This window comes from Oreochromis niloticus, linkage group LG16 (assembly GCF_001858045.2).
Source record: "Oreochromis niloticus isolate F11D_XX linkage group LG16, O_niloticus_UMD_NMBU, whole genome shotgun sequence".
Lineage (NCBI taxonomy): Eukaryota > Metazoa > Chordata > Actinopteri > Cichliformes > Cichlidae > Oreochromis > Oreochromis niloticus.
The window spans coordinates 33,459,557-33,484,327 of record NC_031987.2 but is presented as its reverse complement, the minus strand read 5'-3'; the positions used below and the strand labels follow the sequence as shown (position 1 = coordinate 33,484,327).

The 24,771-nt window shown below is 39.3% G+C and overlaps 2 protein-coding genes across 3 annotated transcripts; one reads left to right on the top strand and one right to left on the bottom strand.

The window, feature by feature from the left end:
• Nucleotides 1-1,221: 1,221 nt before the first annotated feature.
• Nucleotides 1,222-24,143, bottom strand: marco (macrophage receptor with collagenous structure). The gene is made up of 11 exons (XM_005460920.4): nucleotides 23,909-24,143; nucleotides 21,048-21,146; nucleotides 18,933-19,087; nucleotides 15,932-16,049; nucleotides 14,144-14,206; nucleotides 9,912-9,983; nucleotides 7,097-7,165; nucleotides 3,562-3,597; nucleotides 2,780-2,833; nucleotides 2,173-2,337; nucleotides 1,222-1,631 (listed from the first exon to the last, which is right to left on the bottom strand). The coding sequence occupies exons 1-11, from the start codon at nucleotides 24,015-24,017 to the stop codon at nucleotides 1,501-1,503; spliced, it is 1,071 nt and encodes a 356-aa protein (XP_005460977.1). The 5' UTR covers nucleotides 24,018-24,143; the 3' UTR covers nucleotides 1,222-1,500.
• On the top strand, nucleotides 9,961-14,133 carry LOC102082517 (uncharacterized). 2 transcript variants are annotated; one of them, XR_003216883.1, is made up of 5 exons: nucleotides 9,961-10,001; nucleotides 11,015-11,088; nucleotides 11,339-11,496; nucleotides 13,105-13,162; nucleotides 13,828-14,133. XR_003216883.1 is itself a non-coding variant. In XM_025904005.1 (5 exons), the coding sequence occupies exons 1-5, from the start codon at nucleotides 9,976-9,978 to the stop codon at nucleotides 13,853-13,855; spliced, it is 372 nt and encodes a 123-aa protein (XP_025759790.1). In that variant the 5' UTR covers nucleotides 9,967-9,975; the 3' UTR covers nucleotides 13,856-14,133. The 2 variants fall into 2 exon arrangements, 1 of the variants encoding a protein (XP_025759790.1); XM_025904005.1 differs by having other exon boundaries at nucleotides 9,967-10,001; nucleotides 10,932-11,033.
• Nucleotides 24,144-24,771: the final 628 nt, after the last annotated feature.

The following is a 24,771-nucleotide window of genomic DNA, read 5'->3' as shown; positions in this document are numbered from 1 at the left end:
ACCATACAACTTTTTGCAACTTTTCATCTTTTTCAGCTTTTTAGCAGACAGCTTCAGCGTTAAGGCATCCACACAGCATTTTCGCAGGAAATGCAAATTTTTCTAGTTTCTCTTTGATATTTGGTCACATTGGGGCCCGATGAGTGTAAAAACAAAGAATTTCCAGATTTTTTTTTTTTACCTTATTTTTGTTTTTAAGAAAAATGAGAGCCACAAATGAGGATATTCATTTAAAATTTTGATAGAACAGTAGCAGTATAATGTCCTCGTAAGTGGATATCAGGCCCATGTAGAGCAAAATTGAGTATTTTGGTCTAAATAACCAAAAATGTGATGTCCACATATGTGGACGGCAGGTCCTAGGAGGTTAATAAAGGTTAATCTTTTGTTCTACTCCAATTCTCACACTCCCACCTTCTTGACAGTTACTGGCAGATGTTTGCTTTCCCATTTACAGTTGGATTATGTGACTTATAAGTTTTCTCCCAGTTTGAACTGATCTGAATGGTTTTGAGAGGTCCAGCAAGAGAAGATTTGAGGCCTTGGCCCACATGTACAGTAATGGGTGCTTATTAGACATATCTTTTTCTGTCTAATCTCTGAGCTTGTGTTGTGAAATGAACAGTCCACACGACTCTCACCGCCTTATGCATAGCTAAGAAGACTGTCCCCATGAACTGGAAAAATAAAAACAATATTAGTATTAACCAATATAGAGACCCTTTGTTAGCCCATATTAGTCTTGGGGCAACCTCTGTGGTCAGGACCACAGGGAGGTTTCTACCATCTTTTTGCAGGTGCTCTTTACTTTTGAGGAGACTACGCTGCAGGCAGAGGGATCTACCAGAGGTGGAAGATGGACTCAGCCTGGGGGTCTGTTGTCTTATGTAGACTGGGAGTTGACTGAATGTCGGGTGGGTGTAGTTTTTGCTCTGTGGTGTGTTCTGTGTGGGCTGCAGCCATATCCCAGGGCTGGATGGGCCTGGGCCTCATTGCCCTTGGTGGATTTTAGGAAACAGGGGAACCTAAATTCTTATATATATATATATATCTATAATTAGATCGAGATGTGAACACCATTAGTCTCAGTACTGCTCCCTCCTCAGTGAGCTGTGTATCGATGTGTTTGATGGTGTAAGTATCCAGAGCCATTACCTCACGGTACAAAGTGCAGTATTTAGTGGGGTGTAGCTGCAAGGTCACAGATTGCAAGCAATTACATAAAGTTTGAGTTTCTTTATCAGGGATATTTTATAGTGATCTACAAGGAAAATTACTGTTACGTCGTTAATGTGCAGGCTTTTTGTATAGTACTGAATCATAAGCTCATAACAGGTTTTTAAAGCTCAATCATTAAAGTAAGTTTTGAGCAAAACTGTCAAATATATAAATGCAGTGAAGTAAAATGTGAAATATTTCCTGTGATATATAGTGAACACTGAGTTTCAGAAAACATTTTGTTGCTCTTGATTCCATGAGAGCAGAGATTCCATCTTCAGTCTAGACACAGTGTAACCCAGCGTCTTCATTGTGGTTGCAGTCATTAACACCGATTTGACCTCGAGGGCAATCAAAGATATCATCCTCGGCTCCTGTGCACCGCAGCTCATCCAGCCAGATCTTGCCAGAACCTACAGAAGGAAAGAAGTGTTTAGAACAGACTGGTGTTGTGCTGTTTTTCTCTGACCCGGTGTTTTAGGTTTATGAACTATGAGTTTTTGTATGTGGGCTCTTTTTTATTTGACAGATTTTTATCAGCCAAAATAAAGGCTTGCTTTCGGTTTCTTCAGTTTGTCTCTGTGCATCTTCATAAAGGTTCTTTATCTTGCGATACCATGACATAAACCACCTGCTTGCTTTGACAGTCCTTATGTCTACTGATTTAGTTTTACTTTTTTAATACACTTTTAATTCCTATAAATTCTGTGGTACCGTCCAACCTGTGCACACATTCTACATTCACCTGGATAAATGTGGCTTTATGAATTTATGTTACATTTTATGAGATTTCCTACTATTTGACCATAAAAAGTTAACATCTTATTATTTAATTCATTTGAAATGTGGGAATAGCATTTTAGATTCAATACAATAAATAAATAAATAAAATAAGGTTCTAGCAGTAAGACTGAGATTCACAGAGAACATTAGATGACAGAGTGGGCTTTGTACCTGGGTCGGCAGTAAAGGTGGAATGGACAGTCTGGAAGCCCAGCATCTTACAGATCACCAAGCCATCCAAACGGTCAAACCTGTCATCACACACAGTGCCCCAGACATTGTTGTGCTTCACTTCCACTCGTCCTTGGTTTTTTCCTGGCACAAGACGCACAGTCACTGTGGTGGACAAAGTTGAGGTGACAAGGATTAACAGTGGGTTTTTGTTGTTGCTGGAATCATTGTTGTTATGAAAGAGATGGTAAAAATGTCCCTGTGACACATTTAGTTGGTTAGGATTTCATAAATGACATCGGGAAATGCTAACTGACAAACACACTGCATTTTCTGTGACTACTTCACAAAAAGCCAACTTGTGTTCTGGCGGTAAAATATTTCTGCTGTGATATTGCAGCCATACTTGTTGAATCACTGTGTGCTGCATGCTATTTTCATCAGTGCAAATCTAGTAACAAAACCCTCTGAGGCTTTTATTTTCTCTCTGTTAAAAATGATTAACGTTCCTTTAGACATTAGAATACCTTTAATAGATTTATTAATGTTTAACGTCTGAGGTCTCTGAAGCTATCGCTGCTCTCAGGTCAGTATGAAGTACACTTACACTCGCTTCCCATCTCTCCCTTCTCTCCTTTGGTACCTGGTGGCCCAGGAAGACCTGTGGAGAAAAGATTAAAGCTGACATATGAAATTACAGTAGGCCCATAATTTATTAGACAAAGACATAATTTTTCCAGTTTTGCTTTTGTACACCACTACAATAGATTTTATATCACGATGAATATTTGACTGCATTGCAGACTTGCAACTTAAATTCAAAAGGTTTTGCAAATCTCTGCATTATACACTGTCCCCTACAGAAAACAGCTAAAGTGCATGATGACAGAAAAAAAACACAAAACATCTACAACATTCCAACATCTAAGTCAACAAGGTGTCGATTATGGACCCAAATGTGTCTATTACAAACAAACTGAAGCTTAAACATAATTTCATTAAGGGAGCTCTGCAATCAAACATCTGTCTGCTTCCTGGGCGCTTGGTGCCTAATCTGTGCTTTCATCACTTCCACTTTGCCACACTGTCAAGCTCATTGCTGACATCACAGGTCTAGTTCAGTCATCTTTCTGCCTGCCTTCTTCAAGCCAATCAGCTCCAATCTGCTTACTGGTCATCTGTCATTATGTTCAATTCATTATAAAGATCTTTGTTTACTGAGCTGGCTCTCATATTAATCTTCCCTGTGTGAGATATCTCTTATAGATGTAACATAGTGGAACTTTTCTAACAAAACCAGCTCTTTTTGTGGAATATGTAACTAAGCTTCAAGTGTGTGAGAGAAACATGACTCCAAGTCATATTTTCTCCATCTTTAAACGTGCTTACCTTGTGTTCCATTGTAACCACTTGGTCCTCTAGGACCTGTCGTAAAAATAACAAAATGAAATCTCATGAAAGAGAAAAACACAGACAGCACAAACATATAAGAATATGGATTTGTATCGGTTTTACAAATACTGTTTTAAAATACTGTTTCACATTAGTTACACTGTATACACACATGGTATTCACAGCATTTCACTTGCTCCACATTTTGTCATGTTAGACACTTTTTCCAAAATAGCGTGAATTCATTTTTCACCTGATCATTCTTCACAAAATTTCCCACAATGACAAAGTGAAAAAAGTCTGAAAGCTTGAAATTCTCACAAATTTATTAAAAATAAAAACATAACAAAATATATGTATTAATACTGAAAACTGACCTCAGGTGTATCCCGTTTCCCCTGATAATTTGTCAGCTGTTTCTACAACTTGATATTTTTAAATTTAGCTGGTTGGACATGATTGGGAAAGGTACATGTCTGTCTAAGGTCCCACAGCTGACACTGCATGTTAGAGTGCAAACCAAGCCATGAAGTCCAAGGACTTGTCTGTAGACCTCTGAGACAGGATTGTGTCGAGGCACAGATGTGGGAAAGAGTACACAAGAATTTCTGCACCACGGAAGGTACCAGTGAGAACAGTGGTCTCGATCATCCATAAAGAAGTTTGCAACCACCATGACTTTTCTTAGAGCTGGAATCCTGACCAGTCTGAGTTATTGTGATTGGGGCGCCTTAGTCAGGGACAACCCAATAGCCAAGAAGCTAATGATCACTTTGCCAAGCATCATGTTTGGAGAAAACCAGGCAATGCTCATCGCCTGGCCAATAACATCCCTAGAGTGAAGCATGGTGGTGGTAACATCATGCTGTGGGGATGTTTTTCTGCAACAGGAACTGGGAGACTAGTCATGGTCGAGGGAAAGACGAATGCAGTGATGGACACATTCATGATGAAAACCAGCTTCAGTGCACTCTGGACCTTGATTTTGTCAAAGGTCTTCCAACAAAACAACGGCCTCCACACAGCCAAGATAACAAAGGAGTGGCTTCAGGACCACCTGTGAACGTCCTTGAGTGGCTCAGCCAGAGCCCAGACTTGAACCCATTGAATATCTCTGGAGAGTTCTGATAATAGCTGTGCACCAACACTTCCCATCATGCCCAGTAGAGCCTGAGAGGATCTACTAAGAAGACTGGGAGAAACTGGCCCAAAAAAGTGTGCCAAGCATGAAGTACTATACTTAAAAGACTTAAGACAGTTCTGCCAAAGTAACACCAAAAAATATATTCAGCAAAGGCTGTGAATGTTTATGTTCATGTTATATTTTTGTCCTTTATTTTTAATAAATTTGCAAGAATTGCAAGCAAACTTTTTTCACTTTGTCTTATTGGGTATTGAGTGTAGAACTTTGAGGTGAAAAATGAATTTAATTCATTATGGAATGAGGCAATAACTTGTCAAAATACAGCACAAGTGATACGCTGTGATTATTTTTTTGATACTTTGATTAGTCAGTAATACTAAAACAATGACATATACAGTAAATGCAAAGTATTTCTATTTTCAAATAAGGTTTGCTGTGACCTACAAAGAAAAGAAGGTCTTCTGTCAGACGGAAGAGCGATGAAGTCCAAATTGCCCTCAGTGTATCCACCAGTGTTTTCAGTGCTGAGTTAGGCTAGAAAAGCCTTAAATAATTTTCAGTCCGTTTATTTCTGACTTTGTGTATACGTTCAAGAAAATATATTTCTGAAGGTGGTATTACACTTGTAGTCAAGACCGCCTAAACCAAGACCAAGACAATACCAAGACCAGAGGGTATCGAGACCAAGACAAGACCAAGACCAAGACAGACCGAGTCAAGACCAAGACAAAGTCGAGACGAGACCAAGACCGAGGCCGAGACAAAAAACTCTCTAAACTGCAGCCAGATGCTGCTTCGCTTACGGGTCTCAGGCATATTTATGTGTTTTTGCTTTCACACAGCCCTCCTCACCGCTGTCTACTGTCTCACTCACTTACTGAGAGGACAGACGGATGCTCCACTTGACTGTTGCGTCTCTCACCCTCTCTGTTTTTCACATAATGATATTATCCAATATCCTCGCATGTGATTGGCCACAATATAGAGGGATTGGAGCATAGCTGAGCTACTGTGTGAGAGCTGAGCAGCAAAAGGAAATTAAGTGAGGAGCCGGCTCTCGCTCAATGGGAGTCAACTCTCCTGATTCACTACAAAGTGCTCTCTAAACACGGCTCTTAGAGCTGATGCTTTTGCACATGACACATTATCGAATGTTATATTGTGTGTCATGGATACAGTTGACTCCAAATCTCCCGACCACTATGTCGATCTGAGACAGCAAGACCGAGACAGCGAGACCAAGACCAAAGTCCGTCGAGACCAAGACAAGACCAAGACCACGCAAAAGTGGTCTCGAAACCGGTCTCGAGACAAAGACTGGTCTTGAGACATCCAACTGTAGGTGGTATTGACATGAAATTCTCACCAGAGAATCAGTAACAACAGTTACAACCCATCCTATCCATACATGCACAGAAATCAAACCATATGTGTCCATAAATTATGTGTAATAATGAGAATTGACACAGGAAAAAAGTATTGAATGCATCAAGAAAGGAAGGTGCAAAAAGACATTTAAAGTCATAACAGACATATTACAGATTCCAAAACTGCAGGATTCACCACTCCCCGAGCAAAATTTACCAAACCAGCTCTATCGCTGTGTGCTTCGGGACCAGTTTCCCATCAAAAATCTCTATTATCTGCCTTATTTGCTTGCTTATTATGCACCAGAAAGGGAAGATTCACCAGTCCGGCCCGCTTAGATGGGTCGTACGTGACCTGCGATGTAAAAGGAGTTTGACAGCCCTGGCCTAGGGTAAAAAACCAAGGATCCATTGTCAGCCTCTACGCTGGTGCAGTCGGTCACCCAGGACCGGAATATCTAGGGACAATGCTGGAATATCCAGGAAGCATATCTCCCAGGACACCTTCTAGCCAGATCTACTTTTCTGCCACAGCTGTTTCGCTTTTACCGTTTGTAATACTTTTTATTTTAATTTTTAGGGGAAATATAAGGTGAGACACATTAACCCCGTCTTTATGTTCATACATTGTTCATACAATGCTTTTAAATAATAGAAAACCTTAGATGACTGTTATACTGCTTAATGTGATTGTAATTTTTAAGCTTAGTGAAACCAAATATCTCCCTCTAATAGGGTGACCATATTTTGATCTCCAAAAGAGAGGAAACTTGGCCCAGGCATGAAGAACTTTAATAATAATGTTTGCTTAGAGAAAACGTTGACATATTTAAACGATGCCTTCTCTGTGCGGTTAATGAATGGGGAAATAAGAAATGTCACATAGGCTTTTACAAGTCAACAAGTGCAAAAAAAAGAGGATGATTGGTCGCCCTAGTGTATAATCAATTTGCTTCAGTTTGAGTTTGAATAAATCCTCAACATGGCTGCAATGAATTTAACCAAAAACCTGGAACCTTACCTGGAATGCCAGGGTCGCCTTTCTCTCCCTTTGCACCTGGTCCTTGATCCCCAGGTAAACCCCTAGGACCTGCATTTGTAAAGACAACAATGGTGATTTTCAAATGTCTGTTTTAATTTTAATTTGTAAACGCAAATTAACAAAAGATAGAAATCCTAACCAATTTGCTCTCATCTAAGGGTGACATTTGGAGTCACCTTTCAGAAGAACACCAAAGCCGTGACACATCCAAATAACATATACTTACATACTTGTTTCAGCTGACGATCTTAGCAGCTGCTCACAGTAAATAAACCAAATGCCTTCTGGAGAAAATATTAACGGCCAGATGAGACAAAACTCAACCATCTGGCCTCTGTTACATGCAGTGGGGATGTGCAGGTGAGGTGCTGTTTCTCTTCCTCTGCTGCTCATTTTTCCCAGCCTGCACCTGGACTCACTGAGCATTTAGCCATAAAACATTATAAAGTCTGTGTGAGGTCCACTTGCAATTTCCTCTGCTTTCTAGAGTCTGAGATTCTGGTAAGCAGAATGGAAAGACCAGTCGTTTCGGGCACAGTGTAGATTTTTTTGCTGCTACTAGTGAAGGCCCACAGAAGTGCGTCTGGTTGTTGGTTGTGTCTCTTCCTTTAGACAGGTTAGTTTGTGTTGTGACTTTTCTCTTTCTGTTCTCTTACTGATATCATGATTTTGTCTGCATTTAGGGTCCAATCCTGACCGCCTCACACACAGTCCATGACAGTCAGGCCTTTTGAAATGAAGCATATTATCTATACCTCGATGATGTTGATAGCATCATGCTCTGGAGCTGTTTGGCTGCCAGTGGTACCAGTACATTGTACAAAGTTGTTAGAATAATGAAGAATGACAATGATCTCCAAATTCTTCAACTTAACCTCAAATCAATAGCTAGATGGTTAAAACTTGTTGTATTTTCCAGTATATTTGCATAATGACTGAAGCTGGTACCACTGACTAACAGTGGATGTCAGTTTCAAGTACCTTGGTGTCACAGAGGGAAACCAAACTGCTAGGAAAGTCTCAACCAGAAAATACCTGCAGAGTGTAAGAAACATCCTGAGGAGTCAGCTGAAAGGGAAGAACAATCAGAGGAAGAAGGCTGTAGGGATCGATGTAGTAATACCAAGTGATAGCAACACCAAGAAGAAGGAATGTGAGAAGCTCGAGGAATACCTAGAGCTCACAGAGGAGCTAGAGAAGATGGAAAGTGGAGGCTGACTTCCAGTCAAGAAAGGTGGAACTGAGAGAATGAAGCCCCCCTGGCTCGCCTCTTATTAAATCTGAGAGAGGGTAAAAAGACATCTGGCCTGTTAAGTTTAAGGTGAGACAGAGTGCTAAACAAAGTTCATGTGTGCTAATTGAAGCTATAATCAAAGATATAAGGAAAAGGAAGGAAGGCTCATTTTATTATGAATTGTTTGAAGCATCCACTTCACAGTGAGTTTGACTCTGGCCGTCGTTTTAGAGAACCTGTGAGGAACACCAAGAGACTCCAGGTTTCTTTTATCCCAACTGCAACCCGGCTCCTTAATGGCAAATACCCGTCTTGCCTCCCTACTTGTTTATCTCCATTGCTGTCTCGGCCCGTGTGTCTAAGTCTCAGTGTTTCCTGTTCTAATGTTACGTTCTCTCGTCCTGTGTTCAGGGTGGTAAGTTTTTCTTCCCCCGTCTCATCACAGCCTGTTCACAGCTGTGTTCCCATGTGTTTCCACTTCCCTCGTCATCCCTCAGCGTATTTATTGTCTCTGTCTCCCTCAGTCTTTTGTCAGTGCATCTTTAAATCTTCTGTCCTCCCTCGTGTCTCCATGTTCCCTCATTATTTCCAAGTGTTTAAGGTATTTTGTATTTAGTTTTCCCAGTTTAGTTTTTTTATGGTTAGCTCTTCGTTTAATTTTGTTTCTCTGTTTTCTTCTTGTTCATTATCAGCCACAATAAATGGCTCGTTTTTTCCCAGAAGCTCAAACATACATTTGTGCTTCTGAACTGGCTAAATATAAGACTGTGCACGAGGATTATGTATATGAAACTATTTTTTGAAAGACTCCCTAAGACTATTCAATTATTCACGACCTGCATTCTCTGAGACTGTTTTTTGTGCTCAAAGATGAATTCTCATGCTTCTCATTCAGAAAGGGTTTATGAAGCAGCACAGCCTGAAATGATCATTGGTGTAAGTCAGTCAGTTCAGGCAGAGATGGGTTGTGCACCCGCACCTGCTCCTAGGGTAGCTAAGGTCCTGCCGTTCCCTGCACCTGTACCAGTTCCTCAGGGGGAGGTGGCTAGGACCCAGCTGGCATCAGCTCCAGCTCCCAGGGCTGCTGGGTTCCCGCCTACCCCTGCACCTGTACCAGTGCCTCAGGTTTGGGAGGCAGGGGCTCAGCCACTCCCTGTTCCTGGTCTCAGGTCGGCTAGGGCCCTGCTGGTTCCCGCACCAGTACCTGGTTCTCAGGTAGGGACAGCGGGTGCCAGGTCATCGCTTGTGCCACTCCAAGGTAAGGGCAGCCATGACCCAGCCTGCTCCTGCACTGGTACCTACTCCTCGGGTGGGAGTGGCCCCGGCACCCGTTTCGGTTCCCAAGGTGATAAAATATTGTTGCCAACAGTACTGAATGTTGCGCTGGGGTCGTGCTTTGAACTGTGAGATGATGTCTCCAGTCTCCCCAGTATCTAAGGTGGTTGTAAAGGACGCACTGAAGCAACTTTGATAAGATTTCAGAGAATGTGAGCAGCTCTTACTGTAGCTGCCACAGGGTTGATAGTATAGGCATATTAAAATCTACCATTTTCACAGTACCTGGCTCTCCTTGTTCTCCTTTGTCTCCCCTTTCACCCTTTGGTCCTGGAAGGCCGTTATCTCCATGGTCTCCTGGAAAGAAACATACCGGTATGTGATGGATAATTATATCTGATGACACAAGCATGCAGAATAAAGCACACACAGCCAGGGCAGTTTGAAGATGGCCCAAAACAAACCAATTTTATTACTGACTGTTACCTCACATCATATTTTCATAAAATGCATAAAACTTTGATAACAAAAAAGAAAACAAAAATGTAAAGAAAATGCAGTTCTACACAGGACTTGTATTGTTTTTGTAGACGTCGTGATCAGTTGGAATGTCTAGTTAATTCTTTCTAATATGGACGATTTTTAGCGTTGTTTTTCTGTATTATTTATTATAGTTACATACCATCATGCTATGCTATAAGCTATTCTACAAAAGTGAAAAAAACTATAAAATTCATGTTTTTTAAAAGTAACAATACAAACTTGTTTCCTAAGAAAGTAATTTCATTTAAAGGCAATTTTCTAATTGGGGCACATTTTATATCAACATAAAAGTAGAAAAATCTATTTCCTAAATAAACAAATTGTTTCCACAACATATGATGATAGTGTGCAAAAACCATGAATAGCCAAAGTTAAGGACTTAATAACCTTTCAAATAGTTAATAAATTTAATGTCTATTTTTATTTTTGTTGACTGTATTACGGAAGAAACTTGTGCCGTAGTAGGTATACATTAGATGCTACACATCGGGAAAACAAAGTCACCTCAACATGGTTTTCTGTTTAACCGATTTGAAAATACTAAGCTTGTGCTTGATATTAGTAACATGGTTTATTCAGCAAAATATATACTGTACCTATACATTAGTGTTTAGATCAGTTATATTAATCCTGTAGTTTAAACATTCACCACAGAAGTAAAAGAGCTAATATATCTTTTTTTTTAAGTTTACATCGATCACAAAATCTCGCTGACTTCCACTTGGTCAAACCGCTGAACTCTCGTCTCGTCTCTCTATTCAGGAGATTCAACTTCACCATAACTTATCGGTCTGATACTAGAAATTCAAAAATGGATGCTCTGTCTGTGCAACTTTCTCCCTCAGAAACAGCATATCGAGAAAGGTGGGATCGACAGAGTCTGAATTTGCCGGCTTAGCTCACATTATATTCGAGAGAGGTGATAACATCCAGCCTTCTATGTTTACAGTGATGCAAAGTGCTATTACAGTTTATCTGTATGTGCTTTTGCTAATAGTAAATCATATTTATTCTTAATCAAAGATGTAATCAAAGTCTAATTATTATGAAGAACTGCAGTTTGAGTACTGAAATGATTCCTGATCTTTTCCTGTAACTGTGCATGCTTGTATGTACTTTGTGTTGTCTTACAGTTTGGTTTTGTGTTTTTCTCATTTTTACCATGTTAGATTACAAAATCAAGAGGACTTGGATTTCCATTGTGTTCTGCTGGATGACAACTTCCAAGGACTTGGCTCCCTTCCTACTGGATTACATCAACACAGAACAGAAATTTTTCTTCAGCCTGAATCTGCTCAGTCTCTCCTCAACCTCTCTCCTCTCAAAGGTATAAACCTGTTTATTATTATGACATCACTCACAGGGTTCTTACAGCTTACTGTAGCATTAAAAGTGAACAGATCCTCGGGTAGTTTTCCAGGCCACTAAATGAAACCCAGTAGTTACCAAGTGGACAGATTTAGAGGAGAGCTGCTAAAAATGGCTTTGACTGAGGGGTGGGCTTAATCAGAGGGCCAACCTGGCAACCAAACCTTCAGAGGAAGCATGATCGACATCTGGAGGACTGCGAAGCTGTTAGAGCTTGCTGCTTAGTTTTCTGGACTCTCGATATCACAAGATCACGTGAGATTGATTGATTGATTGATTGATTGATTGATTGATGATTGATATACCTTTATTAATCCCACAAGGGGAAATTTCATGTTAAGGCTGCCAACCTATTGCACGCAATGGCGGCGCCATCTTACCCATCCGACCATACATACATTACACAAACATCACATGGGGAAGACAGGTCAGAGGGGTATAACATGGAAAAGCACAACATGAGGAAAGATAAGGAGAAAAAAAATAACTCCCCCCAGACTGAGCTCCAACAGGGAGATCAGTTTGAGAACAGAAAAAAACACCTCTGCACATAGCACATGACTTTCCTGTGACTTTCAAACCACAGGAAAGTCACTGGGGTTATTAGAGGCAAGCAAACACACAGCACGTGCATGCCATTGCTGTTTATTGTGGCTTAACCTGTCGAGGACAAAAATGTAAATAAAATTCTGCAGAAACCAGTATATGAGCACAGGGCTGGACTGGCATACTGGGCATTTGCCTGGGGGGCCGATGAGTCAAAATAATGTTTTTTTTTCTTTGCCAGCGTAATTATATCGAATATATCTTGATGCATCCTCAATCAACCAGGAAAGTAAATCTCCAGAAGTTGATTCTGTTCATCTGGACGTAGCGTTTTGTGGGAGAAACGTTTCCTCACTCATCCAAGTGACTTCTTCAGTCTCAGCTGACTGCAGGTTTCCCCAAACCTTATAAACAGTACATTTGCATAATGACTGAAACCAGCCCACTGAGGGAACAATGGGCTGTGAGGTCAGGATAGATCGAATATATAATTATAATATATATGATCTTTAATTGGACTTTAATCTGAATTTATTGGAAAAAATAGATAAAGACCTGTCCAAAGTTTCCAGTAGCAAAAATCCTTTTTAAGCCAGTGTTACATGTAATTAACCACATTTTAAGAAGTGATGTAGAGCTCAAAAAACAACACATCATGCCACAATCTCAACCCACTGATTGACATCTATCAGCCAGGAAATGGTTACAAAGCTATTTCTAAGGCTTTAGGACATGTTAGCCACAAAATCATGTTGATTGGAGTTCTTGCTGCTCAGGCATAACCAGGTAATCTTTTCAGGAGACAATTACATTTTGATATAGGTCCCAGTAGGTTTATATATTTCAATAAATGAAATCGCAATTTAAAACCTGCATGTTCTGTTCACTCAGGTTATCTTTGTCTAAAATGATGTGATAATTTGAAACATCTGAAACAAGTGAATGCAACAGAAATACAAAAAGCTAAGAAATCATGGAGCTGTCAAATACTTTGTCACCACACTGTATGTGACTTTTTTAGGTGATGGAAGTTGTTTTTTCATTCGTCTCTGTGGACTTCTGAAGCACTTCAATAACAGGTAAATCTTGCATTTTTAAATTTTGTTACTCAACCTTGGGTATAAGTGCACTACACTTAAAACACTCACTTTACATCCTTTTTCTTAATAAGATTCACTAATTACAATTTACAGTGCAGTAAAAAAGAAACATACTGACACTTTTTCCCCACAACTGGTCACAGCAGCTGCCTGAGTATGCTTCATCTTAGGTCTCTCTGTACACTAATGCAAACTGTTTCTTCATCTTGTATCTTTCTCTAATATTCTACAGTCTTTACATAATGAAATGCACTGAGACAACTGCAATGAATTAAGATAAAAACTGAATTAAATTGATGATTAACTGAGAATCATTACGTGAGGACTCGGGAATGTGTTAGTGAATCAACAATCTGTCCTTAGTGTCCTTGTCTAGAGCCGAGTGTTTCTCACCAACAAATAACCACAAAAAAAACAAAAGAAATGTAATTATCATAAAATATAAGTTTGATCAAATACTTTTTTAAAGCAGAGCACTAGAGGGCACGCAGAGTTTGATCCATTGGAAAATATACGCATTAGAGCTGGTTAATTTGTCAGTGTGAGTAAAAGTCCGGCCCTGATAGAGATTTCATGCAGCAAATGTCAGTGCACTACATTGTGAAGGTATGTGAAATAACGGCTGCAGCTCATCCATCAACCAGGTCTCATCATCCATCTGACAGGAGATGATGCGTCATCAATGCTGGGATCATTGCCAGAGCAGCAGCTGAAAGCTAATGTATTCTGCGGCACACGACCCCGTCAGTGAATGAAGTTTTTACAGTTTTCTTGTTCTTTACCAAAGCAGGTTTTAGACTAAACAGTGTAAAAATACATACAGATGTGAGGCTGCTTTTCGTTCCATTTAGCCTTGGCTGCTGCTTTAAACTTACTGAATATGATATTTCACACTGGCAGGTTTATATCACATTGTTAATATAAATACATCAATTACAGCTTCTGTAACTTTGACCTCACCTTTGCTGCCTTTTTCTCCTCGGTTACCCGGATGTCCATTGGTGCCTGGAGGACCTGGGGGTCCTGAGAACACATACGTAAATAAACTGCTGTGTTTGATACAATTTAGAAAGTATTTTATTACAGTATGTGCTATGATGCATCTGATTACACCTGAGGTATTGTTCCTGCATTATTACTGTTGTTCTGGGACAATCAGTTGCATTGATTAGTTTCAAGCTTGTTCTGTTGTCAAAGCTTTGCAACTTTTCATCCAATTTTTTCATTCCTCCTACGCAAACTGTACTATAAATGCACTATAGAACAATATCAACACCACATATGAGCTGGCGGAGTGGAGCATGGGGTCTGGGGCTGGCGTTCCAGTCAGGGCTGGTGGGCTGCTCTGCTGCTGCATGGACCAGGGCGGTGTGGTTGTCTCTACCCTATCTCATGGGTCTGTGAGTGGATTGCCCCTCTGGAGGCATTGGTGTCTGGACCTGGGAATATAGTGTGTGTGTGTGTGTGTACTGCCTTCATCTCTGAGTGTCTCCATGTTGGGCAAGTGTGAGAGTATTTTTATATGTGTGCTTGAGGATGGGCTTGCATGCTTGTGTCTGTGTGTGTCTGTTTTCCTATGGCTATGTGTCAGGTTAGGTCTTAGAATCCAACTCTTTTAGAACATCTCAGACTCCCTTCAGGTGTGGGGGCGTATTTCCCCATGCCACACTCCCTGCCAGTGGCTGGTGTCCCCACCTGACAGTGCATTGGTGGTTCTGGGTGTCGGAGGCTGAGTGTTCGGTTGTGTACTGGCTCACTTCCAGCGGCTGCTTGGCAGGACCTGGCCCCCTGACTCTGTCGAGCCCCTGCTGGGGGGTGGGGGGCCCTTGGGTCTTGGGTCCCTGGGCCTGGACCTCAGTCTGCTCTGGCACAGCCAGCTGTCAGCGGAGCATGCAGGCTCGTCACCACGACCCCCTGGGACTGTGGTTGCTGGGTGACCCCCCCGCTCCAGGGCTCTTCTCTGGGTAGGGGCTGTCATTGTTCCTGCTCTGGTCCTCCTGGGGCTCTAATGCTCTGGGGGGCATCTGGATGTCTGGGGCCCGGGTCTCCTCCATGCCTCTTTCTGGTTCTACAGGGTGACCTCCCCAGCTGCAGGTGGAGGATGAGGCGAATGAGAGACCTCACCCTCCGGAGAATCAAAAAAGTAGAAAGAGTGTCTGTCTCCCTCATCCAAACTGGCAGCTGGTCCATAGTGGAGGGGTCTGATAGCTGAAGGCTCGGCCTCCCATTCTACTTTTAGAAACTTACTATAAATTCTTATGGCGTGGCCTAGTTATTCATTTTGCATGTGAAGATAAAGAGTTTATATCGTCTCTCTTTCTAGTTCCAGTTAATACTCGTGCTGTAGTATTCTGGATCAAGTGAAGGCTTTTAGGCTTCAGTTGATCCATGCTTTTTAAAAGCAGGAGCTTTTAGAGTGACCTGATAATTATGTATCATAATAGAAGCACTAGCTTTGTGGCCTCACTCTGAGACAGTTTCTAATTTTACCAAACAAATGAAGGCAACCCTACATATCTGTTTAATGCGCGTGCTAAAGGATAAATCTTGGTCAGAAATTCTGCGTAGTGCATTCTAAAGTAAATACCTGGTTAAACACCAAATTTCTAAAACTTTTAGGACAAAGTACAATAACCTCAGTGATGTCTAAATAACAATGATGTCGATGTAAAGCTTGAAATCAGAAAATGCCCTGTGTGATAATTGTTGCTTTATACTGTTGGTGTGTACATAAACAGATGCACAGACCTGGCTTCAAGCTGATGACTGTTAGCTTGCCTTCCAGGTTATGGGTGGTGGCATTGAGCAGGCTCAGGTCGGTCTTCAGTTTGTCCAACTGACCTTCCTCACCACACAGGCCTTTAATCTGGTAAAATATGTCACTGTGATGTTAAAGTGTAAAAACATGGAAACACTTTTTAAAGGAATTATTATAGATGAATAAGTTTTGCGTATAAGGTACTCCTGCTCAGATTAGTGCTCAGGGATTTTAGAAGGCTGACATGTATTGTTGTTTAATTTGTGTGTTTCAATTCATGCACAAACACAAAGCGATTTGAGTACACTTATTTACAAATGCATGCATCCAAACCTAAAGTAATATAAATCAGTACTCAGCTCCAGATTGGGGAACACCATGGTTGCACATGCACACATTATTTTTTAACTAATCTCTGTGTAATCTGATTATAGATATAGTTCAGGTAATGTGGAATAACACTTTGATGTTAATCTTACCATTCTCTAATAACTGCAGACTAAGATTAATGTTAGCTAATGCAGGAGGTTCAAACTGCGATACAATTATATTCAGGCTGTGAGATAATTTCATATGTTAATTTTTAATGTGGGAGCTGAATCTTCAGCCCTGCTGAGAATCCATGCAGGCAGGGGTGGGACTTTATTTTGATGGGCACACCATCCAGCCAATCACCTGCAAAGACAGACTGGGCTCATTCCATTATGTGAAAGAAGGAACGGGGGCAAACGTTCCAAAGACAGAAGTGTAAGACACCAAGTGTAGTGGTACAGGCCAGCTACACAGGAAGTACACACCTGTAGTGTGTAAATGCAAGAAAGTAAAAAACAACTTTTTGGAGGATGTTTGTAGCAGCTGTTTTTGTGTAAAGCTAACTGAGCCTTGTGCAATGTTAAGGTAATATTAAAATATTAGTAGATAGAAATATATTTTATTTTCCTATATTCCTATTTTCTGTCGCCTGCGTTGTGGGATTCAACAGATGGGGGAACCCTAAAGACAGTTGGAATGGCTCAGTGTGGAGAAACAAATCACAACTCACAAGAATTTCTAGAAGACATCTGCAGGTCCAGTAGATTTTTCTTGATGTACAAGCTGTGATAAGCTTATCTGGGCTATTGCTGCTTTTAGGTTTACTGCTCTTTGTGGATTTACACAACTCAATTCACCAAGATGTCAGCAGATGTTCCATGATTTGTCATGACTGATCACAGTTTTAAAAACCTGCTCCACTTCCTTTTCCTGTGTAAATTTGGCCATGAAGGAGGGTCCTCTACACTCCTGTGCAGAGAATAATACATATTTATTCATATGTGTTATTCTTTTAAACTTAATTATTAACATTTTGTGTTTAAGTGTTTCCAGTTCATTACAGACTTCCTGGTGCTTTTTTAATCAGGTATCATGACCATAGTGAGAAATTCCTGCTTATTACACAGAAACCGCCACAGGTTTTTCCAGGTAATCATTACTTTTCTTAAAGTGTGTTTTAAAAGGTTATTACATAGTTATAAATGTTTTATTAAATAGAAACAAGCGGTTTTGCAGCTGTTTCCTTCTTATTACACAGAAACTACCCGAGATATTTCCAGGTAATAGCCACACTTCTTTAAGTTAGCTTTAACAGGTTATTAATGTGTTATTAAGTGGAAACAGGCAGTTTGGCATTTTGTTTCCTGCTTTTTGTATAGAAACTACCACTGGTAATTGAGTGGTAATAACTTGGAAATTACCACATTATTACACTCTTATTTTGTCCTTGTTACCCTTCTATTACTGCTTTATTACCGAACTCTATTTCCACATTATTACACCCAATTTTGGGGGCTCTTATTATCCTATAACATAAATTTCATTTGCTACCATGATATTACTTGGATATTACATGGTTATTACTTTGGTAATTAAAACTTAGAAAGTACTACATTATTACCCTCTTGTTTCCCCCTTGTTACTCTACTATTACCCTTCTGTTACTGAGCTGTAATAGAAAGTGCTACGATAATTAAAATCTTTTGAACCGCTCATCTCAGAGAAGAGAAAGGAACAAACAACTTATCTACTCCACACACAATTTAATACACTTCCATCTTTTCTTCCTCCTCTCCTTCTGTCGTCACTAATCCTGAGATGGCATCTAGCCTCAAACATTGTGACATCCAGTCACTGCTGGTGACATCTAATCACCTGATGTCCAGCCATGTCTTACCACCTATCTCTGTGGCTTTTCCACATACGTGATTCAAAAGAAATTTTGTTTGTAGAATCATGACATCATTATATTTTCTCATTCACTGTATTGGTTAAACTCATCTGACTTATGGTTCTCTGTTCAACCCCTACAACACTTCTCATCATTTCTCTTATTCAGAATCATTCAGAACATAATGTTGGGCTGGCAGCACATTTCTCATCTTTCACATTCCTGCAGCCACACACAGATACTCATCTACTGAGGCTGCAGCTGGATCATGTCTATGTACTCAGCTCATGTCTCAGTTAACATATAAATCAGACTTATACTTTGATTTATATCTTTGATTAAAAATAAAGATGACTCACTATTAGCAAGAGCACATAGATAAGCTCTGTTATAGAGTTGTTATGACTATGATATTCGTCATTGGAATACCATTTTGGAATGCGCTGTATATTCAGTGATCGACTACTTCTTAAATAGTACCTTTCTACATAAGTGCAGCACTTAAAGCACTTCCCACTATAAGTCTCATTCACCAAATAACACACATTCCCATAACATTTTTATGTATGCCCAAACTCTTTGTCTCACATTCACACGCTCACATGCCAGTGAGTACATCAACGGCAATTTGGGGATCAACATGTTGCCCAAGAACAGGAGGTAGCGATTGATCCGCTCTACCAGAGCCACACAGGAAAGATCAAGCCAGTCATGGGTCAATCCTACAATCTTCAATATCCATTGTGTCATTGGCCCCGTGTCACATTATATATAGACGAGAAGAGTACCTGGCTCTCCAGGGTCCATAGGTGGTGTCTCAGGGTCTTGGTTTCCTGACTGTTGTTTTGTATGAGACTTTGGAAGTTTTCATAACCATGAGAACCGTCATTGGATGTTTGCCCCTCTGATCTGGGGCGAGCCAGTGAAGCCTCCAATGTGAAAACTGGAACCAAGAGAAAATGAATAAATATGTTTGTTCATTTTCTTTCCATGTATGTTAGTCGGTAACACTCATAATAATGTCACCCTAACCTTACTTACCTGCATTACTAAGGTATTAGTAGGTGCTTAATTCATCACTTATAAATCATTACTCCTCATTAAATATAAATATAAATATAAAATACAAATAAAAAAATTCTTGATATGCTTATATGAATATGCTTATTTATAATTGTTTATTTATAAGTTGGTCATTGTGTCATTTATAAAGTCTAAATAACTGATTAACAAAGTATTCAGGTGTCTGCTGTTCAGAGAGATGGGGCAGGGATAGAGAATGAAAGATTATTTGAATAATGAAATTTATTCTAATGTTTGGATTTTGTGTGCATTGACGTGATGGCAGATTAGGATCTGTGTGTTCTATCTGTTGTTTTGTAGTGTGCAGACTGAAAGAGGAGATTCATGAAATTTTGTGTCAGGAGTAACTGTGCTGGAAGTGTTTGTAGGGTCTACTTTACAGTATAGAACACTTTGAGGCAACTGTGGTTGTGATTTGGCGCTTTATAAATAAACTAAATTGAACCTTGTAGCCATGCTGTTTGTTGATATGGTAGCATCACTGTTTTAAACTTTTAAATAATGTAGTTTATTTCTGTTTTTGCCCGTAGGTTATTTCATTCTACAGCAACAGGGGCTGCCTTGCAATGCACCATCAGTGCTTATAATAATAATAATAATAATAATAATAATGATAATTTCATTTTTTTCATTATTTTTAATTTTTTTTCATTATGGCCATTAAATATTGGTATTTATCGATATAATGCAGTAACATCTCTGTTCTACATCATGATCCATGCTCAACTATCCAGGTAAGGAAATCACAAACAGTTGATTCTGTTCATCTGGATGTTTTCAGCGGGAGAAACGTTTCGTCACTCATCCAGGTGACTTCTTCAGTCCCAGCTGACTGCAGGTTTCAGTGAAACAGTACATTTGCATAATGACTGAAACTAGCACCACTGATGAACAATGGGCAAATTGTCATGACACGAACTACTGATCAGTGACCATTGATCAATTTGATCAATGGCCTTGAATCCATTATGTGAAAAGGAAAAGACCGTCTCTGAATCGAGGAAGGGGCCTAAGGGTGTAACTTTCACCATCTCACAGTGGTTGCAGCCACTCCCACCTCTCTGTGAATGGTACTGTGAATCAGTTTTTTGGGCTCCTTGTTTTACAGTCTGAGGATTTTAAGATTCCGTGGCAATGACAGCTGATTTGGGATTCTCCTTGATGACAGAGAATCACATCTTAACTTGACCACCTCCTTACCCCGAGGAGCTGCTCTGAGCTTTCATGGTATAAGAAGCAAAAGGAGACCATCCACTACTTTGTTCATTTCATCAGAGTTTGCCTGTGTGAATGCGCAGCACTGGATGCCCTCACTATTATATTTATACTTTGGAACTGAACCTGACTGAAGCTAACTGATACACTACAAACCAGTGGAAATTTAAACCTCAGGAATGAACTAAATAAATCTTAGAGACATTTTCTTGCATTATCAGTTTAATATGATGAACACTTTGTTCACAGTCTTTACATAATGAAAATGTTTATTTAAGTATTTATTTTGAACTCATATCTTAATCAAATGCATCTAAATCCTTTGTTAATCACTTATTTTGATTTATAAATGATACAATGAACATGTTATAAATAAGCTTATTGTCACAAATAAACATTTATATTTGTATTTAAGAATTACATACTAGGGAGAATAAAATGTGATGGTGAATTAAACCCTTTCTGATACATTACTAATGCTCAATAGTGTGACATTATTTTAAAGTGTTACTCATTAATGTATTTGGTGTGTTGCTTTTGAAAGAAAAAAATGGATTGATCTTGATTTCTTTATAGCTGTGAAATGAGATGATATGCAGCTGTACCTTTATAAAGAAGAAAAGCATTAAGGACTGTCTGCAGGACGAGGTAAATAACTATGACATGAAAACACTGTAGTTTCCTGGGCCTGGATCGCTTCAGGTCTGAAACACAAACAGGGTTATGTGATCAATCTCTTGCATCAAGATTACTTCTTCAGACTGTCACTTCAGGACACACAAATTCAGCCATTTATTCAGCTTTTACAAATATTGTGGAGGTAAACACAGTGGTCCACCACAATATTTGTTTAAAATTGCAAAGCAAAAAGCAAGAAACCACTGGATAAACACTGGACTGAAGATGAGTTGTCTTACACTGGCACAAAGTGCCTATGACAGAAATACCTCTTAATTTACTCTCCTGTCCACATATATATATATGTGTGTGTGTGTAATGTATGTATTCACATGTGAATCAGACACTTCATTAACATTTAACCAAATGTTTTCAAGTTGTTCTGCAAATAAATCAGTCAGTCAATAAATCAATCAATAAAACAATGCCAGTATATGCATTGCACAAACCAAACACAGGAACGTATCACTTTCCTTTCAGTGCTTCCAAGGATAATACACATTTTCTATTTCTAGCTTGTCATCAAAGCAGCAGGTTGGATTCAGGACTTTAGGACTCAAATTATCACTATTGAGTACAAATGCTGAGTTTGAGAAAAGCCAAGGAGAAAGAGAGAAATAAAGAGATCATTTTTAAATTCCTGAATACTCAATATTTTTATGCATTTTTAAAACGTCAGTATTTTAAAAGCTCTGTTGATTGTACCATATGATGCTTTTCCATAGTTGGCATATGAGGAGCTATTTTTGAATGAATTTTCATTCATGTCATTTTCATTATTTTGTTTTTTAAATTCAAATTGTGGAAGACCTCTTAATGAGCAAACCTGCTGTCACTGAAAGAAAATATGAAACACTGCCACCACCTGCTGGTAAAGTTTGCCATTTCAGTCTGTGCCAGGTTTAAGAATGACAGCAAATGTACTTTAAATCAGCGGTCTCCAACCCTCGGGCCACGGTCCGGTACCGGCCGTGAGTCGTTTGGTGCCGGGCCGCGAGAGTTGAGGCTCGGGTGTGAAATTTATGGTTTTCAGGGTTTTTACCGTTGACTCGGTTTCCCTGGGTCTTTCCCGTGTCGTAGTTGTGTGTCTTACTTGTGTGAAATATATTACCATAGCGACCAGAGGGCATTAAGGGGCAGAGAGGAGGATGTTACTCTCAGTGTTGTTGCTAATAAAGTTACACAATTACACAATTTGCGTTTATTATTATATTTACAAAATACCACAGTCATACCATTTTATTTTGTTGTATTTATCCGCGACACCTTAAAGGCCGGTCCGTGAAAATAATGTCTGACATTAAACTGGTCCGTGACGCAAAAAAGGTTGGGGACCGGTGCTTTAAAACATAAGCATGTAATACTACTACTACTACTACTACTAATAATAATAATAATAATACTAATAACATTAGACAGATTTTTGATTTAGAGTGGGTGTAAAATGGTTTTTGTTGCAGTTTTCAAACTGTAAATTGTAAATTTTAATTGTTATTGATCCTTTCATCTTTGTCTTAAAGTGTATATTTATTTCTCTTCTTATATTTATTGTTTGTCTTTTGCACTGAGTGGAACCGGAGCCTCTCTATATATACTGTACTGTATAAAGCAGAGATGACAATAAAGTTTAGTTTGACTTTGACTTTTGAACAAGCATCAAATGTTTGTATCATAAAAATTTCATGTGGCTATCTCTTGTTAGAAAACACATAAGGTGAATTAAAAACTCATGACTATGTAATTCAAGGGCCTGTAACAACCGCCAAAAATATTAGGCAGGTTCTGAAAAATTTAAGTATGATGTTTAGGATCATGTGTTTTACAAATAAACACAATCAAAAGATTAATTACCAATCTATCCTGTGTTAACTTGTGCAGTACTAGAAGCAACAGAATCTTACGTTTGTCATTGGAGTCCCCAGAATTAATTCAAATTGAATCAAATAATTTTTGTCTTGCCAGTCTTCAGGTTACTTATGTGTTTTTCAGAGTCCCACAGTTGGTTTTTTAGATTATTTGTTTGCTCTTGTACTTTCCTGTAAGTTATTATTTGAACTGCTCTATATTCAGTTAAGCCATTACATCATTCCTTTTTACTCCAGGAGTCTTAATAAACTCTCTCCCAACACAAAACAGCCAACAAAACACTGTATCAATATTGTTTTGTCTGTTGTCAACATCAGCCTTTGTTTGTTTGCTTTTTTACCTACTCAGGCAGCTGGCTTAAAAAAATTAAGGAAGCTGATTTTTTTGTTATTGTCATCAAGTCTAATAAGGCCCGTGCTACTTAAGTCCAGTGTTCATGCTTTTATTCAGTCCAAACTTTTCTTTGGTCGCATCAAGCTTAAAATTGGCTTTCACGATGGTTCAGTGTTTCTTACTTTACAAGAAAGTTTTGGTTACTATAGCAAATTGAAAAATTATTTTTGTTAAATGTTTCCAGTGAGCTTTTTTTTCCAGGAGCAGCTTGTATATGGATTATTTATAAGTTACAACCTACCAGGAAGAAAATAATACCTCTTAATTGGCATTTCCACATAGTATGCAGCCTCCATCTTTAGAGACTGTTGGTGACCAGTTAAGGGTTATGGATAGGTTCAGGCACATTTTCAGAAATGATAGCACCAAAGTTTTGAAATTAAAAAGTTAAACAATCAGGGATTTAGGCCTTCAAGTTACTTGTAACATGATAAATGCTAACAGACTGATTTTTCAGGTTGGCTAACTATTTTCCAAATCTCAACACAATTTCTATGAAAGAAGTAACACTCACTGCGTTAGCACTTACCATCAGACTGAACGCTGTAGAGATCACTCCTGCTGAGTGACATGTCAAACAGTGGGTTACTCTGAGTGTATGTGACCTCATTCCTTGTCCTGTTCATTGCCGTCTCCATTCTTCCTACAGCCCCGAATCACCTTCACTTCCTACTTGGAGCCTCTTTTAACATATGCAGTAGGTAAAAGATGACACTTCTTCCCCAGATTGCAACAGAACCTCTGTACCAAAGAGCTCACATGAGAACTGACTGAAAGAGAGGAAGTAAAAGTATCTGATTTGTTGCTGAGTTCACTAAAATATTGCAGCTGACACTTATTTAGTGTGACTGCTAAACAAAATGAGGAAGCTGGTTAGAAGGTCTTACAAAACCATAACGGAAGTTGCAGTTTTCTGGTCAAAGTTCTGGTCACTTTTACTCTTTTACAATGAAAAAAAAAGTTATGAAAATATTGGTTTGCAATAACGTACATACCCTACAGCAACAAGGTCTTAATACCCAGCCAATCACATAAAGTTTTATTTTGTCCTCTGGCTTTGATTTCCTGTGTACAATGTTTACATTGCCTGAGTAATTTACCCACTCAGACTCTACATGATGTACCGTTCATACATGAAATACAAAAATATGAAAAGTTGTAATAAATAGAACATAATACTGTTAGCAAATATATTAATGTGTGTGCGTGTGTGTGTGTGTGTGTGTGTGTGTGTGTGTTTAAAAAGATCTGTCTGTCAGTCTCTTTCTGCCTTCTCGTCTTACTCTTGAACAAGATCCCATGAAACTTCTCCACTTGGAGCAGCCAATCATCCCACAGTAGGCACTTGTGGCAGAGGTGTGGTCCCTGGCTCAGCTGCAGGGGAGAGATGGT

What these genes read in the sequence shown, in the direction of transcription:
- LOC102082517 (XM_025904005.1), top strand. Translation starts at nt 9,976, where the DNA reads ATGGTCTCCTGGAAAGAAACATACCG. An exon ending in GAAACAGCATATCGAGAAAG is followed by an intron (nt 11,034 to 11,338) that starts GTGGGATCGACA and finishes TTACCATGTTAG; the next exon opens with ATTACAAAATCAAGAGGACT. An exon ending in CTGAAGCACTTCAATAACAG is followed by an intron (nt 13,163 to 13,827) that starts GTAAATCTTGCA and finishes TCCATCAACCAG; the next exon opens with GTCTCATCATCCATCTGACA.
- marco (XM_005460920.4), bottom strand. Translation starts at nt 24,017, where the DNA reads ATGGAGACGGCAATGAACAGGACAAGGAATGAGGTCACATACACTCAG. An exon ending in AGTCATCAGCTTGAAGCCAG is followed by an intron (nt 14,207 to 15,931) that starts GTCTGTGCATCT and finishes ATGTGTTCTCAG; the next exon opens with GACCCCCAGGTCCTCCAGGC. An exon ending in CACCTTTACTGCCGACCCAG is followed by an intron (nt 1,632 to 2,172) that starts GTACAAAGCCCA and finishes TTCCTTCTGTAG; the next exon opens with GTTCTGGCAAGATCTGGCTG.